The sequence below is a fragment of the Panthera onca genome, chromosome C1, assembly GCF_046562875.1.
Source record: "Panthera onca isolate mPanOnc1 chromosome C1, mPanOnc1 haplotype 2, whole genome shotgun sequence".
Lineage (NCBI taxonomy): Eukaryota > Metazoa > Chordata > Mammalia > Carnivora > Felidae > Panthera > Panthera onca.
The window spans coordinates 53,967,631-53,986,418 of NC_138346.1; the positions used below are offsets into that span (position 1 = coordinate 53,967,631).

Consider the following 18,788-nt stretch of genomic DNA (forward strand, 5'->3'; position numbering starts at 1 on the left):
AATTCAGGCTGTCTCTATCATATTGATAAATTATAGCATGGATTCATTGTATTTTGAATCATTAATGAATTTTTTTTCCAAATAGAAAGAACTCTGCAACATGATACTTGATTGTTGTGCCCAACAAAGGACCTATGAAAAATTTTTTGGCTTATTAGCTGGGGTGAGTTCCAGCCTCATTTTTCTTGTTGGAATTTAATAGCATCACTAAGGGAATCCTTAACATGATTATTGTGAATTACTGTGTCTTCTTTGTGGTCTGGTCTAATACAATAGCATATCTCTGATAAAAGCTCGTTGCTCTTCCCTTCCTCAGGTTTCCTACCCTGTGTAGTTTCCTCCTTTCCTACTTCATTTTGTGGTGCCTTAACATTGCATAGGTCTTTTCCAGAACTTTTTGAGATTCTATATGCTTTGTAACAATTTCCCAAAGAGGACAATTAAATGTTGCCTTTTCAAAATCTCAAAGCTGTTTTTGAAGTCAAGTGCATGTTCAGGCAGCACAAATAGATCATGAGTTAAAATAAGTTTTTAAATCTAAACTCTACCCACAGAGAAATATATTTGTGTACTATGCAAATGTATGTGTCTGTGATAAGATACTTGTATAATTTTGTTTTAGCATATAAATCCCAAGTAAATAGGGATGATACATATTATCTTTTTTTTTTTTGAGCATTCTGTCATACAGCACAAAAAGATTGAGTAATGTGATGTATAAAAGATTTACTAATTTTTGATTCAATAAATTTAGGAGGATCTGATATACTCATAATGGTATCGACAGTCAACTTTTAGTAGTACTGACATTCAATTTTTTTTATTTATTAGCGATTTTGCATGCTAAAAAAAGAATACATGGAATCCTTTGAAAGTATATTCAAAGAACAATATGATACCATCCATCGCTTGGAAACAAACAAATTGAGAAATGTTGCTAAGATGTTTGCTCACCTTTTATACACTGATTCACTTCCATGGAGTGTAAGTAGATGGATCGATATTTATACTTCCTTCCTAATCCTGTTATTCTCAAGTAGGTATTAAGTATAGTATAGCCGTACTTTTCCTATGTAGGAAATGTACTTTAAAATGAAATGTATAGTTGGGGTGCCTGGGTGGCTTAGTCGGATAGGCATCCGACTTCAGCTCAGATCGTGATCTCACGGTTAGTGAGTTCAAGCCCTGCGTCGGGCTCTGTGCTGACAGCTCGGAGCCTGGAGCCTGCTTCGGTTTCTGTGTCTCCCTCTCTCTCTCTGCCCCTCCCCCCGCTCATGCTCTGTCTCTCTCTCAAGAGTAAATAAACATTAAAAAAAAAAGATTTAAAATGAAATATATACCAAACTTTTACTGTAATGGCAGTCTTTGAGGCTATATTCAGATAACGTGAGATCGAGAAGCTAAGTAAATAACATGAGTGTTAAGAAATACAACCCGGGGTGATATTAACAGTCCATACATCACAGTGCTTTTTAAAAGTGATAGCTAGTGGTGTTTTCAGGGAAAACAATAGATTTTTGTCTTCTCTGTGTGTGCACAAATGCATGCACACTCATATACCACATACATCTTACTTTGGCGGTCATGTATCATGTAGCCATAGTTATTTAGAACAAGATAAGATATTCTTGATACAGAAATGTACACTGGATTGGAATTTGAAATGCATTCATGAAACTGGCATTTATTGTACAACCTCTGTTCATCCAACAACCATTCATTTAGTTACTAGATAAGAGCCTAGTCACTTGAGAGGGATAGTGGGCATCCAGAGTGAATTATTTATGGTCTCTGCTTTCATAAGAAATATATAAGGTAAGGTATGCCCATAGTGCTAATATAAAATAAAAAGTGATAGGTTATGAGAAAAGTGAAATTGAAAGAAGGAAATTACATCCAAGAAGAAAGAAAGAAAAGGATCACACTGTGGAATACCACAACCTGATGATAGAATGAAGCAACAAAGTGAGCTCATAAACATTGGATGGACTGTTGTAATACTGTAGGTACTAAACATGTCTAGCTGTACTAATAGGCATTTTGTGAGCAGACGTAGGAGCCTGATCATAATAATTTTTTTACTTCTTTCTTTTCCCTCTGGGAATGAAAATGAAATCAAGTTTTTAAACAATTGAAGCAAATGGGTTTCTGGAACACAGAACTCATAAAAACTGGAGGTTACTTTTATTTTTATTTGCCCTAAAACCTCTCTCCATGAACTTCCCGTTTTTAAGCCTCGATCTTAATATTCAGAACAAGCCATCACTCTTTCTGTCTTTACTCTTGTCGTATATGTCCTATACAAAACTATAGCCTAATGCTCTAAGTGGAAATTTGCCCCAAACCCTTATACATCCATGTTTTGATGAGTGAGTTTTAGGAGCTAGTAATCTTTGCTTCAGCATTATATACTCACGGCAGAATATATCTCTGCTATAAAAAGCACATTACTCAAGAAAGAAAGAACTCTATTTCTGTAGCATCTTAGCATTATGAAAATTAGCATAGAGAGGTAGTCTTAAACTTTGCCAAGAAGTAATACTTACTAGGACAAAGAAAGATATTCACAGATAATTCTTCAGAGACACTTCAGGTTATCAGTGTTGGTCATTTTATCTTTTGAACAAAATAAACTTGTCTTTTTTAATTTTAATTTTCAGGTTCTTGAATGTATAAAGCTGAGTGAGGAAACCACTACATCATCCAGTAGAATTTTTGTTAAAATATTTTTCCAAGAATTGTGTGAATATATGGGTCTTCCTAAACTTAATGCAAGATTAAAGGATGAGTAAGTTTATCGTTATGCACTTTTTATTCTTACTGTACTCAGGGATTTTCCTCCATTTTAGCGACATAAGTCCACCCTTAGTCGTAAAAACAAGAGGTAAGCCCCTAGGACTTTCTTCATCCGTTAGTTACTACTCTGAATCTCATGTTCTGTGGCACAGGACAACATGTAATTTTAGTGATGGATTTTAGTCCCAGTAGAGACAGCACAGAATTAATGCCTCTTTGAATTTAGTTATAACACACAGGATTATTTTGCATGCCCACTGGAGTTTTCCAATAATGAGTGCTTACAGTTTTATTTTCATTTTTAATGCTAATTTTGAACCTTAGAATATTAATTTTTGTGTTATCAGTGAACAATTGTGAATATATACAGATGATTCAGTCATGTAATTGTTCACATTATTACACTGAATTAGGGCCTTATTCCAGAACTATCGTGTAATCCCTATCCCAGTTTTCTTATTTCCTGTATATTCACATTGCCTCCTGCCACTCACATCGGCTTCTACTGCATTCACACTACTGAAATCATCCTTTCAGATTTCTTAGTGACTATCTGCCAAATCAAGTACTTTTTCTCAGCCCTCACAGCCCTCACTTCCCAGCCTCCCTTAGACAGTTGACCACTTCCTCACTGTGGCTCCTCACTTTCTTGTCATTCTGCCTTACTCTTCATGGTCTCTGCTCTTCAGCCTCCCTCTCCTCTTCGCCACAGTTTCTATTCTGGGCTCAACATGCCCTCTCTGTGCTATTCTGTCTACTCCCCTTGGCTTCAGAGACTTACTTATTGTTCTCCATCTATTTCACCAGGTTTATCTCCCCCCCTCCACAGCCTGCACCAACATTGCTCCACTCGTTCATACTTCCTAACCTCCAGAGCTAGAAATATACACTCTTGGTCTATCCATCAGACTCTTCCTCATTCTTATTTGTCAGTTTTTTCTATGAAGCAGTTTGTCCTGACTCTGCTGGTTAGTCATTCGGTGTAGCACTCCAAAGGACACATCCAAACCACCTTGTACTATTAATGTTTTCTGTTTGTTCCCCTCCATAGAAATAGTAATTGCATGCAGTCTTCATCCATCACTTCTTCCTTTTGTTGACGATTTTTCCCCAACCCCCAATGCCATGCATAGTGCTGTGCATGCATCCATGTGGGTATATGTATACAACAGAGATTTGTTTTTACTTTGCATTATATACATTCACATACTGTGTGTGTGTGCACGTGTGTTTGTATATGTTGCACAATATGTGTGTGGTGTATAAAAATGTTTTTAAATCCTCTGTTGTACATTTATAGAAATCAAGTATGGTAAATTATGACTTGACCCTATTCATTTCATTTAGATAGCATGTAGTCTAACCTAATAAATGATATAAATCACCTCCTTGATTGTATTTCATTTATTAATTTCCTAATACATAGAAAATCTGAAAAATGACTGTATATGAACTTTGCCTTTTAATCTTCAAGCAATGTGTTCTCTTTTGTTCATTTTTTTCTTCTTTTAGAACCCTACAGCCATTTTTTGAAGGGTTATTACCCCGAGATAATCCAAGAAACACTCGGTTTGCCATCAACTTCTTTACTTCTATAGGACTTGGAGGTTTAACGTAAGGATAATTTTCAGGATTTTTTTTTCATCTTATAAAGTTATCCCACAGTTGCCTTTGGAGCAAAAACTAACAGAGGTTGTATCTTTAATTAGGGATGAATTGCGTGAGCATCTCAAAAATACACCAAAGGTCATTGTGGCACAGAAACCAGATGTTGAGCCAAATAAATCCTCTCCTTCCTCTTCCTCTTCCGCATCCTCATCTTCAGAGTCTGACTCCTCTGCCTCTGAATCGGACAGCAGTGATAGCAGTTCGGAGTCTTCCAGTGAGGAAAGCGATTCTTCATCCAGCAGTAGTCAGAGCTCTGCCTCAGGTACTGAAACTCATTTATAATTGATTGGGCTCTTTTCTAACAAGTATATTGCTGGTGATGTTTACAGTGAGGGAAGAAAATAAGTTGATTGCTTAATTATTTTAGAGTTCAGTTGTTTAAAAGCCACGATTAATAATATAAATGATCATCTGTCACTGCTGGAGTCTGTAGTGAATTACATCATTTATAATGCTAAGATTGGCTGTTGGAATCTTTTTCATAGAAATGAAGATATTTCATTGGTAAATGTTTATTTGAATGATGACTGAAATACCATACATTCATAATGCCTGCAGTCCAGCTTACAGCTTTCCTGGTGTTTATATTTTAAATAAATTATAGTTTTTTACTTTAATTAGAGGGTTTGTGTTAGTTACTGGCACGTGCCATGCATCGAATGCATACATACTTCGCAAGTGTACAGCTCTAGAAATTTTCATGAGAAGAACATATCCATGTGCTAGCTACCCATAACAAGAGTTAATAGCTACTGCCACTCCCCTGTCCACTGCCTCATGTTAGCCACTACTCTCATTTGTGATTCCATAAATTAGTTGTGCCTATTTTTAACTTTATCACTATGTTTTGTGAACTCCTTTGTCTGGCTTATCTTTCACAATCACTTTTGTGAGCTTCATCTGTAATATTGCATTTAATTATAGTTCATTCTTTTTGCTGTATAGTTTTCCACTATATGAGTATGCTACAGTTAGTTTAACATCTCTTTTACTCAGTAACAATTTAGATTTAGAAATATTCCCGTGAATACTCTTATTTACATTTGGTATGTGTATATATACATATGCATTGAGCCAAATAAATATACATATATATATACATATACATATGGTATGTATATATACACATATGCATTTCAGTTGGGTGTGTACTTAGAGATTCACTGCGAATTCCTGGGTTGTAGGTTGTGTGTACATTTAGCTTCAGTAGATACGGCCAGTTTTGCAAGTGGTTATTTCAGTTTATGCCCCTATCAGCCGTGTATGAGAGCTCTAGTTGACCCCAACCTTGCAACACTTCACTTGGCTATCTTTTTCATTTTAACCATTCTGGTACATATGTCATGGTATTGCATTGTGGTTTTAATTTGCATTTTCTTGATCGCTAATGAAATTGAGCACTATTTTATATTATTATTGGCCATTTGGGTAGTTTCCTTTTGTTAAATGGCTATTCAAGTCCTTTGCTACCCACTCTTTTTGTTTGTTTTATTGTTATCTTTTTGTATAGATTTGTAGGAGTTCTTTAGGTTTTCTGGACATGTATCTTTGGTTGCACATATATATTGCAAATAGTTCCATTCCATTCTTGTATGTCCAGCCCTGTGCAGCTGCCAGAGCTCTGCTGGTCTCTCTGTCCCTCAGCAGCAGCCCTGAATCAGCAGACAACCTGCAGGGAGCAAGTGGCTATATTATGTCAGCTTACCTCTCTATGGTTCTGCCTTCTCTTGAATCTTGGTCCTTATTCGACCAAGTAAAGAAAGTTGAAAAAATAGTACAGAAAATTCCCATATAGCCTTCACCCAACTTCGCCTGGTGTTAGCATTTTACATAATCATAGTTCAATGATCAAAGCCAGGTAATTAACATTGAAACAACACATTAAACAAACAACAGATCTTATTTGAATTTCACCAGTTTTTCCATTAATGTCCTTTTTCTTGTTCCAGGATCCTACATGCATTTAACTGTATTTCTCCTAAGTCCTCTATAACCTGTGATAGTTCTTCGCAGGCTTTCCTTGTTTTTAAAGGCTTTGGTACTTTTGAAGTCCTCTGGTCACTTATTTTTTAGAGTGCCCTTCAATATGGAGATCTGTCTGATGTTTTTACATGATTAGATTGAGGTTATGCATTTTTGGACAGAATGTCATAGAAATGCTATGTTCTTATGCATGTTATCTGGGAGTTCATAATACTGGCATGACATTAACTGATCACTTGGTTAAGTTGATATCTGCTGGATTTCTTTCTGGAAACTCCTTTTCTCTGTAAATTAATGTGTTGTAGAGAGATAATTTGTTCAATTTTAGCATCTATCTTTAGACCTTGTCTGCAATACTTAACTGCCGTGGTGTTTGCCGAATGTGATGTTTATGTTTGTCTTTTTTCTTCTACGCTTAGTAATTGAATTTCTTCTGTAAGTAAGAGTTGTCCCTCAATCCCCATTTATCTATTAACTGTATATATTTCATCAGTCTGGACTCATGGATATTTATCTTATTCTATGAGTTAAAATCCAGTACTATCATTTATTTTGTTCAGATCATTTCAGCTTTGGCAGTTAAGAGCTCCTTCAAGTTTAACCCCTTTGTTCTTTCAACATATCCCCATCCTTTTTTTTGAGCACCACCCATCTTTAGAACATCTCAAGTTGTTTAAGATCTTTATTGCCTCTAAACAGAAGATTTTACATTTTTATCTGGCACTTCTAGTTGTTTTCAGCAGGAGCCCTGGTCTTCCACAGCTTTCTCCATTCTCCCTGGAAGTGGAAATGCTGTAGTAAAGGATTTTCAAATGTGCCATTTTCTGAGGAGGTCTCTGTTGTTTTCCCCAGGGTCAACTCTGCTTTCTTCCATTGTAGCATCTTAGTCTGAATAAGACGTAGTCTGATTGTCCAAAATGCATGTCATCTCTTCTTAACTTCTTAATGCATATTTCAGAGAAGCAGCACTTTTCCCCGTAGTCTTAGTAGGTTGGAAGGTTGATCTTTACACTCTGGTTCTCTGGCTTGTTGCACTTGAAAGTGTGTCACGTAATGTGTGGCAGCCAGAATTGTGGGACTCTTGGTGTTTTAAATTATCAGAGTAAGATTCCATTTGTCCACAGGAAGTCTTACTCTTGAATTAAAATATATTAACATTGTTCATTTAATATTCACCTCTTTTAATTCTAAAGAATTTGTTATTTCATGGTTATCTGTTTTGAGAACAGATGAGAACACAGCATGAATTGCTGCAATAAGGGATCTTGCTGATTCAAAATTAATTTGCCTCATCATACAATTTCAGTAGAGAATTTTCAGTTTTATTAGTAAAATATTAAACAGCATAAAAGCGGTATGAACTATCCCCAAATTAGAAAATTGGAAAGCAAACGCCAAAGACGGGAGATTGCACGTTGTGGTGGGGCTCGGGTTCTCATGTCAGCAAAGCCCTGAGAGTAGCATAGAGTAGGGTCAGAGAGACATTGATGGAGCACACAGCCAGATGGTTTCTGCTTGGCGAGCTGCTGCTCAGCTGAGCTGCTTGATAGGAGCCAGAGAAATAAATCCTTAGTGGCAAACCAATGGACTGTGCGAAGGGTAGGCATTTGGCAGAAGAAATACGGGTTGGTACGGTGAGATTTGGGTGGAGATAGGATGAAGGTGGACACTTTTCTTCCATATTTTCTTCTTTCTGTATGTATATGAATTTGACAGAAATTTTGGTCATCTCAGCACCTTTGATTTATGTACCCAAAAGAAATCACACAGATAAAGTGATTAAATTTTATACCTTAAAATTTCACTGTGATTATTTAACATTTATATTTATGATTCTATCAGATTAAATTGTTCTAGGCCTTTTCAGAAGAGTTTTCTCAGAAATCAAGCCTTCATGGCTCTCATAAAGCCTGTGATTATGTCATAACATCACTTCTCTTTCTGGTGCAGGTAGTGCTTCTCTGATAGCAGAACTGTTGTTTTTTGTAGGAAGAGGTTTTTATTTGAAAAATATATATTCATGCTGTTAAGCAAACTAGTCATCCCTCTCCCCTTTAAGGGGGATATTGCTGGCATGTATTTTGATTATTAACATAACCAGATCTGACACAGTACTTTACTTTATATGATATAATGCACATGGGCTGAAATTTCTGTTTTTGAATAAAATTTGTAATGGAAATATACCATGCTAGTCACTTTATAAAAAAAATTTACATTTGCTGTAGTTCATTTAAAGTTTCTGTTTACTGCTTTCAGTCTAAGGATCAAAACAGTACTTTGGTAACTAATGGTGATATATCGTATATTCTTAAAATTATGCATCTCGTGAAATATTGTCATTAGACTTTCCGTTCAATCAATTTACTTTTGCATCCAGTTTATCTGAATTAGTAAGCCTGCAATGGACCAATAAATGTCATTGTTAAATTATGAAATTAAAGATTAAAATAAAAGCTAACTATTTCATTTTACATGTACAGCTAAAGGTAAAAGAAAAAAGGGACAAGGGAACACCAGAAGTAAAGAAGTAGATAAATTGATCAGGAAACAACACACACATGATAGGAAACAAGAAGAAAGAAGACTGGAGCAAAGGCATCAGGAAATAAGGACTGAAAGAGAAAGGAGGTCAGAAAAACATAAAGATAAAAATTCAAGAGAGCCAAACTGGAGAAATCCCGTAACAAAATACAGTGCAGACAGAGGTGTCCCTGCTGAACGAAATAGTTACAGTAGAATCATGAATGACAGAGACCAAGAAATGCACACAGATTTGGAAAATAAGCATGGTGATCCCAAAAAGAAGAGAGGAGAGAGAAGAAATTCTTTTTCCGAAAATGAGCACAGGCACCGAAATAAGGACAGTGAACATTTTACAAGAAAAGATAGGTCAAAGTCAAGAGAAAAGAACAGAAAACATTCGGGTTCTAGAAGTGATGAGGATAGATGTCAGAATGGTGCTGAGAAGCGATGGGAAAAATCGAGCAGACGCTCTGAACCCTCCAGAGAATCCAGGAAACATCCGGACCGGCGAAGAGAAAAGTCTCCAACAAAGCAAAAAAAGTAATGCTACAAAATTACAGAAACTGAACTTGTCTTATATTCAGTTGAAACAAATTATTTTTTACATTAACGAACTTTATAGAGAATTCTTGTATAAAGTACTGGTTTGTATTTGTACATTTAAAATTTTTTCATTTTAAACATGTTTTATAATTGATACATCTCAAGGCCCTCCACATAAAATTATTTGAAAAGTTTCACCAGAGAGGGATGTAATCTTACTTATATTTTGTTAATAAAATGATCAAATGCTCATTGAATCAGTGATTTTTTTTCATTGACAAAATTTTTTTTTCCTGATGTTTCCAATTGTTTACAGAACTATTATATGAATTAGTAGTGGCTTTTTTTAATAGATATAACTAGAGACCAAAATAGGTGAACCATTTCCATGTAACATTTTTGCTTTGTTATGAGATGCTATGAACCTCTTTTAGGAGTCACCCTTTTTTAAAAACGAATTATTTCAAGTCTCATATTACATCTTGAACAAGATAGGTATGTGTAATTTTTTTTAACAGGTGTTTTCATGAAGCTATGGGTATGTTAGTCTTTTAAACACATACACAGTTATATTATTTATAATTAGGACTTCTCTGTTTAATAACATTTCTTCTCTCTGGACTGCTAGATTAACATTTAATTGAAATTCTTTGTGATTAGGGCATTTTCTGAGCCTTGACATTATATTGTTGTTGGTGAGTTAACGTGTATTTAACTTTTAATTTAGATTAACAGGTTGTTGGAAAACATAGTCATGAGAAATGTGAACAGCTTAACTGAAATAATTCCACTTTTTTATAAGAATTTTAAAGGTTTCCATCATTGTAACTCTCACCAATTAATATGTGGCCATATTATTTATTACTTTTGGAATAAAATACTGCCTCTGAAATTTTAGATTTACCTGCATTTAACCCTACTTACCAAATAGACAACTTGTGCTTGTTCACTTTTAAAGTACATAAAATCCATTTTAGCTGATGTTTGGTTTCAAGAGTAATGGGACCACCATCTTTAATGTTTGACTTTCAGGCATTTTCTGATTCAAAATGTTTTCTATTTTGTTCAAAAACTGGAGTATAAGTAACAATAAAGTCCATGTAAATAAATAAATATTATCCTCTCCTCCTCCTATCCTCCTGCCCCGCAAAAACAAAACAAAACAAAACAAAAAAAGTATTAATTGACTATGGCAGCCTGGAAAAATTCTTTTTAGCACTTTCTCCTCCTGTGGTGGTTAGAAGATGCTGAGTTGTCATTAGAAGGTACTGTCATGGACACCGTGCATTTTACAGAACTATGAAGCTCAGCAAATTGGATTTAAGGAACACATAGCGCTGTGAGCCCTAAAGGAAATAAATGAGGGTTTATTTTTGTAACTGAACGCTAAATTTGGGGGATGGTAAAAAGGAAAAAAAAATGGACTAAAAATTTTAGCTTTTTTTTCTTCCCTTTAAGTTTAAAATTTCTAAATGTAAAAATAGGAAACCATTCTTTTTATTGAGTAGTAAGGACCTTAAAGAGTTATTAAAGTAGATAATTTTTTAAACATAATGAATATTTATTGGGCTTCTATTATGTGCCCAGCCCTGTTCTAGGAACTAGAAATAAAGCCATGAGGAAAACAAAGTCTCAGTTCTCACTGAGGTTCGGACTATAGTTGGTAGGGAGAAGAGGTCATGATACTAGCGGGTAGTTGGTAATTTTCCATAGGAAAGTCATAGATCTCTGATAGGGTGACTTTGCCCAGATTGTTAAAGGAAGAAGGTATGTGTAGATTGCTATGGGGAGGAACGTAAGCAAAAAGAACTGCTTGGGTATAGATGTTTCTTTATAACAAATATTGTCTGGAAATTTATGTTAACATTTCCTATTCAACTAGTTGGATTTTTTTTTTCCTCCTCACTATTTTATTTACTTTTTTTTTTTTTAATATTTATTTTTGAGGGGGAGAGTGCGCAAGCAAGGGAGGGACAGAGAGAGAGGGAGACAGGATCTCAGGGCAGGGCCCAATGCAGGGCTTGAACCCATGAACCACAAGATCATAACCTGAGCCAAAGTTGGCCACTTAACTGAGCCACCCAGGCACCCTATTTTATTTACTTTTAACAAAAGCAGTGAACAGAATACCTAACTATCTTTAAGCAGATGTATTTGAGTGTAACTGAGTCCCATCAGGGCACAGTAAATGGGAGTCAAGAGGACAGAACGGTACTGTTGTCTGCACAGTGCATTTCTACAGCATCAAATACGGTATGCTTACATGCAAACTCTGCCATTCACTCTTGTCCTTTTAATATGTGGACAAGAAACATGTTGACTATGTTTGCCGTTTCTGACTTTTTACTTCTTAGGATTAGCTCTTTTTTTTTTTTTTTTTTTTTAAGGATCAGCTATGACCTATATATTTTGCATGCATTACTCACTGTTTTTCTGTTTCTCAACTTGTTGCATCCAGGGTTTCTCTGTCGCTAGTATGTCCCTAACGACCTATGCCCATGGTCTTCCCCTTTATGTTACTTCAGAATCCATACCATCTCTCAATCTCTTCTTCAAGCATCACACTTTGACCACTGCCCATCCCGCTCACCTGCTTTCCTAATGCTCTTCTAGGAATCTTTTCATTTCATCAAAACTTCAGATGTATTGACTTTGTGAAAATTTCTCATTGCCCTTCCAGTTTTTCACTTGCTTGTGGGAAAAGATTCAGGTTCATATCGAGTAACTTATTACCATTTCACTTGAAAACTGGCTAACTGCACATTTCAGTCTCACTAGGCTTTTATCTGACCTATGCCACCTGCTGGCTGTTGACTTTTGTGCAGGTCCTTTGACCTTTGTGTCTCCATTTTCTCATTTGTACAACAGAATGATAGTGCCTCCCTTAAGTAATGAAGATCTCTGTGACATGAACAGGGCACAGACCTAAGTGCTCGGTGTTACTATCTTTATTATTTTTGTCACTAATGCTGACATAGTACCACTAGACCAGGAATTGCCAACTCAACACAAACAAGACCAGTCAGATTGGGGAGTGGAGCCCCTTAAAGGCAGCAACGGTTACTCTGTTCCAGTTGTGCTTTTAAAAAAGAAGTCCAGGGACACCTGGGTGGCTCAGTCAGTTAAGCGTCTGACTTCGGCTCAGGTCGTGATCTCATGGTTTGTGAGTTCGAGCCCCATGTCGGGCTCTATGCTAACAGCTCAGAACCTGGAGCCTGCTTCGAATTCTATGTCTCCCTCTCTCTCTATCCCTCCCTGACTAGTGCTCTGTCTCTCTCTCTCTTTCAAAAATAAATAAATGTAGAAAGAAAAAAAAAAATCTTTTAAAAAGAAGTCCAGGGCGCCTGGGTGGCTCAGTTGGTTAAGCGTTGGACTTCGACTCAGGTCATGATCTCACAGTTGGTGAGTTCAAGCCCCCTGTCGAGCTCTGTGCTGATAGCTCAGCCTGGAGCCAGCTTTGGATTCTGTGTCTCCTTATCTCTCTGCCCCTCTCCCACTTGCACTGTCTCTGTCTCTCTCTCAAAAATAAACATTAAAAAAAATTTGTTTAAGAAGTCCAAAGACTGACAAATCTGCCAGATTCTCAAGAGAATTAAAGAATTAAGATTTTTACATAGCTTCTGATTTTTAAATGTTGAAAATGATTTATTTTTAAGTTTAAAACAGCCCAAAGTTATTTTATTAAAACTCCACACATTATGATCCCTTTGGGTGAATTAGCTTTTGAGTAGCTAGTTTGTAACTCTAGACGCTCAAAAGCTATTATTTAATCTTGAAATGACACTATTTGTTACACCAACCTCATCACTCTTTTACTTTCTGCTCATAATAGTGGGAGAAGTCTTCTGTCATCTTTCGTGAGAAAACTCATTTACTTTGCTAACCTCAGCAGTCCCGTCTTGCTCTAAAACTTTAGCCGAGTTTTAGTTCTGCACTTCATTGGCCTACTCCTCATGTTTCATGGATCCAAAATACAATTCATTTTTCCTCAGAGCCACATCTTTTCTCACTTAGCTGAAGTCAATTCCACAGATTTCCCATCATTTTTGAATTTTCAAAGCTGGTCCCCTCTCCCCAGATCACCAAATTCTATCAGTATTGCTTTTGGAAATCTTTGGCATATGTCACTGTCTTCCCACCCAGAATGCCACCACCACCATAGTTCTGGCCCTTTGTATGTTGTGGCCTGACTTAGTTTATTCATCATCCTACTGTGCTCCAAGTACTGCTCCGAGGAGATAGCAAACAGGACCTGTTTTCAATTGAGGCTAAGTCCTTGCAGGGGAAAACAAAATAAAGTTTAAAAAGTAAAAACTCACACTTTGAAAAATGTTAGCTATTCAGAAATGCCAAAAGAATAGTGCAGTGACCACCTATGTGCTATCTACCTCAATTCTGAATTCAATAATCTAAAGTATTATTTCCATCCTGTCACTTCTTTGTGCTTTGAATTTCAATGACTCCTCTAGCCTAGAGGATAAAAGTAAATTCCCAGCCTGTTACTCTGTCTGGTTTCCTTAAAGTTCAAGTTCAACCTGTCTTTCTTAATGTTTGTTCTAGAAGCTGCCATCCTTTGAGCACTACTTTGGGGCAGGCAGTTTAGAATTCCTAAGTTTCACATCAACAACTGTAAGGTAAGAAGATATCCCAGTTTTACAGCTTGCACACTGGTGTCTACCCAGCTAAGGTGTGGCAAGGCCAGGACTCCACCCATCACTTTATCTCACATGACTGGTGAAAGATTTTTTTCTTAAGGCTACCCTACCACACAAACCCTGCAATAGCTGGGCTGCTTATTTACTGTCCTGAAAAGACACTGCTGTTTCTCTCATTTCTGAATTTTTGCCTCCTTCCTACCCTCCACCTGAAATTTATCCTTCTTCTATTCACCTACCCAAGATTCAACACACATCTACCTTGCTATTGACGTGAAAGTTGCTCTGATGTAGAACCCAACAATGGTTTTTCCTTCTATATCGTTTGATGCAATTCAAGGCACATGCAGTAAAGAGCATGTGATTAGCACCTGTATATTGTACTGCGAGATCACTTTTATTTTTTATCTTACCCCCTTAGGTAGATAATACATTAATCAGCCATGAGTTTTGTGTTAAATATTGCCTTTCTGTCTGCACCTTGTATAGACCAGAGCTTCTTAACCTCAGTAGTATTGACATTTGGGGTCACTTAATTATTGTGGGGGCTGTCCTGCACATTGTACAATGTTTAGCAGTATCCCTGGCCTCAGCTGCTAGATGCCAGTAACACCAATCTCCCAGTCAATAACAATCAAAAATGTTTCCAGACACTGCCAAAATGCCCTCCAAGGTAATGTCATCCCTAGCTGACCACCACAGCCATAGACCTAGCACTTAGGAACTACCCTTCAGTGGATCACAATAGTAGTGCTTATTCTGGGAACATCACTGTGCCCAGTCATATAAAGCTGTGTCTTACTATTCTGTCCTCTGCTTTTTGTAAGGGTAAGATTTGTTTTAAATGAGTATTTAATACTCATTTAATAGAGTAATGGACAGCAATGTTCCAATTGTTTTTGTTTGAGCAAAATACCATATCATTTTAGGGAAGACATTCTTGTTGACATTTTAAGAGGGATGTTTTTTTTTGCAAATGGATGCATGATTCATAGCCTGTTAATAAGATTGTCTCCTATAGGTTCTGGTTTCTCACTGTAGCTGTTTTTTATAACCAATACATTTTAGGAATGGAAAATAACCAGCTGTGACCATTGTATTATTTTTAATCCTATAATAGAGAATTAGATTATCCAATAACCAAACACCTCAATTTTTGATCAAACACTTCAGTGACCATCAAATGGTTGCTAAAGTGAATTAACTAGTCATTTAATCAGTAATTTCATGCATCATAAGACCTAAAAGATTGGGAAAATGGGATTTAATCTCCTACGAGTTAGAGTCCCTCCGGGAAAAGATCCTGAAACAAGTATCTGGTATGAATTAAGAGTCCTTATGAGTCCCATACTTTATATAACACCTTGTTTTGTTTAACCAGAGATTGTCCCTTCCCCAACAGTTTTTATGACGAATACATGTGAAGTCCCTTTGAAGGCTGTACTCAGCATTTGCAATTTTTGTCTGAGGATTATTCCTTCTCTCTGATCAGATAATTCTGAGAACCTGCCAATAAAAGCACTCCTTTGCCTGGCCATACAGAGGACCCAATCCCCTGAGCAGTGTAATGGTTTCAGGAATGAGCATGTGACCTGAGCTGATCTACCCAGAATCCTTCCCCAGTAGTTCTGCAGTTTGGGGCGTGAAACACAGGGCCATGTCTAAAGGCACACAGAGCAAGAAGGCTGTTGATTGAAGCTGGAGCATCCATGGTCCTGGGGAAACAGCCAATCTGCAGTAGAAAGGAGCAGTGCATCTCAAAAGCAAGCAGCCCCCAGATGGAGGAGGAGACAATTCTGTTTGAGTCCCTAATTAATTGAAATGTGGCTGAAGCTAAACTCTCAGTTTTATGAGCCAATGAATGAATCCTTTTTCTATTTAAGCTACTTGATCTGGATTTATACCACTTGCACTAAAAACATCTGTATTAATTCAGGGTGATTCCTGTTGATGAACAGGATGGAATCATTTGGATGGTAAAGGCAGCTATTCCCACCTCACCATATTTGTGCTTACCTACTTTTACTCAAAGAAAGATAGAAGGAAATAAATATATACCCAGTAAAGATGTCCTGTGGAAAAAATACAACAAAGTGCCTTTGGGTGGCTCTTAGTACTTTATAGAAACATCTAAGTGAGCGATTTAAATTAGGTTAATTTTATTACTAGTGATTTTAAATGAGGTTAATTTTAAATGAGGTTAATTTTATTACTGATGATCTATTTTTGTCGATAACAGAACCTCACTTTTCCCATAGCACTCTTTGTGGGCTCTGAAATGTATTGTACAGATGTAACAATTCAATTCACAAACAAAAATTGGTTTCATATTACCAATGAAAAGGACTAACTGCATCTATTTTGAGAGCTATAATACCTCCTTTAAGCCACAAAGATACTTTACCTTAACAACTAATGTATTCTCCTGATCATTTACAGTATGAAATACTGAACAGTAAGGACACTGCAAACACTTGCAATCCTCTTACACAATATAAAGGCAGTCTGAAAATCCCATTATATACAAATACCTGCAGACTCTTCCTTCAAATACAAAATGCGAAAGTAAATATTGCCACCATTCCTCAAGTTTTGAGAATAATTTTGTTTGTGTCCTTAACAGTATTTTTTGTCTAAAAAGGGAGAAAACGAAATTCTTATGGGTAGTTTTCCGAAGAGAGAAAAGAGAAGAGGATAAATTGTATTTGTGGCTCATGAAAGATCCCGCATTGCTCACCTAGGCTAGCGGCAAGTATTGGAGAAGTGGTAAGAGAGGTGAGAGGCACCAGGGAGGAGCCGGGAGTTGCCGATAAAAAAGTCCTCTACTATACATACTTCTCAGAGGTCAGAAGTTCAATTATACATTCCTTTGTAGCCCCAGGTTCAAATCTAAAAATCTCTTGCAGATGCTCAATGATTAACAAACAGGGAAACAGAATATTTTGGTTTATTTGCTAGGCAGAGTAATTTGATAAACTTTAGGATTCCTGCGATTTTGTGAAGTTTTAAATGAAGAATCAACTACTATTAGCCCAATTGGAGTCCAAATATAACTATTTTAGAGTAGAGCAAGAGAAAGTAGGAGACAAGAACATATTAGCTTAAAACCTAGGACACCAAAATGAAGGTAAAATTTATGCATAACATCAAATTAAAGGAAAAATGCACAGAGGCAGAGGGAGTATAAATGAGTAAAAATTACTTTAGAAAACTGTTTGACAGCATCCGCTAAACTTGAACGTACATGCTTCCTATCAGCCGGCAATTCCACTACTAGGCATTCAATAGTGCATAGGGAGGTTGGTATGAGGGTATATTAAATGAGGGGAGGTTGGTAAAAGGGTACAACCTTTCCATTATAAGATGAATAAGGGGAAGATCTAATATATAACATGGTGACTATAGTTGATAACACTGTATTCTATCATTGAAATTTGTAAAAAGCAGAACATAAATGTTCTCACACAAAAAAGTGAGAAGTGAAGTGATAGATGGGAGAAAACTCACAATGTGTATATACATCAAATCATCATTTTGTGTACTTTAAATATCTTACAATTTTATTTGTCAATTACACTTCAATTAAGCTGGAAAAAAAAACACTGCATGTTGGGTACCTACTTACACGAACAGTAAGAACAGTGAACTTTTTAAATCTTTTTTCTTCCCAACAGAAATATGTACATATGTGCACCAAAAGATGTGCAAAAGAATGTTCAGAATAGCATTATTCTTAATGCAAAAAATTGGAAACAACTCAAATGTCCAACAACTGTAGAATGGATAATAAATTAGTAGTTTATTCATGCAATGGGATACTGTACAGAAATGAAAATAAAACCATAGGTATGTCCAATATCATAGAGAAAACAAGAGAGCATATACTTTGGGATGTCTGGGAGGCTCAGTTGGTTAAATACCTACTCTTGATCTCAGCTCAGGTCTTGATCTCAGGGTCATGAGTTCAAGCCCCATGTTAAGCTCTGTGCTGAGCATAGAGCCTACTTTAAAAAAAAAAAAAAAGGCACATATGTTGAACAAAATAAGTCCAATTCAAAGGAGCACATGTTGTATGTTCTGGACAGTATGAAGTAGGAAAGCAGGCAAAACAATCTAGTGAGGATAGTGGTTACTCTGGGGGAGGAGAGTGGAATATGTTGAGAGAAAGGATAAATGGGACTATGGGGATGCTGGTATTGTTCTAATCCCAAACATAGGTGTTAGTTACACAATGTCTTTATTTTGTGCCAGTGCATTGACTGATAAATGCTTAGGATTTGCATATTTTCTTTTCAGTAGCAAAAGCAAGTTAAAAGAAAAAAGATACAGATGTGTAAAATCTCCTATAGTAAACTGTGCTTTTGACCTTCTTTCCAATTCAAATGCAGTTGGAGTTATTGACTCATGTAAACAGTAACCAAAGGTGTGTGATGTGGGAGACTGCACCATGGCCATTTCTCTAATCCCTTTCCTGGTGCCACTTATCATTAAGAGGTATATTCTTATTACTGCACTGTTGAAACCAATGAGATACCCAACACTGAAGCTGAGTTTTTAATCTGAATCCTAGTTCAAATTTTGGCCTACTCACAATAGGAATCTATTTTTACACCTCTG

The 18,788-nt window shown here is 36.4% G+C and overlaps 1 protein-coding gene across 3 annotated transcripts in view; it reads left to right on the forward strand.

The window, feature by feature from the left end:
- CWC22 (CWC22 spliceosome associated protein) overlaps positions 1 to 9,773 on the forward strand; it is a 55,794-nt gene extending 46,021 nt beyond the window's left edge. For all 3 annotated transcript variants that reach the window (XM_060622020.2, XM_060622018.2, XM_078451128.1), the window contains 6 exons: positions 86 to 163; positions 832 to 984; positions 2,661 to 2,788; positions 4,309 to 4,410; positions 4,506 to 4,726; positions 8,931 to 9,773. In XM_060622020.2, coding sequence (XP_060478003.1) covers positions 86 to 163; positions 832 to 984; positions 2,661 to 2,788; positions 4,309 to 4,410; positions 4,506 to 4,726; positions 8,931 to 9,517 — 1,269 coding nt within the window. In that variant the 3' untranslated portion in view covers positions 9,518 to 9,773. The remainder of the gene's footprint in view (positions 1 to 85; positions 164 to 831; positions 985 to 2,660; positions 2,789 to 4,308; positions 4,411 to 4,505; positions 4,727 to 8,930) is intronic.
- Positions 9,774 to 18,788: the final 9,015 nt, after the last annotated feature.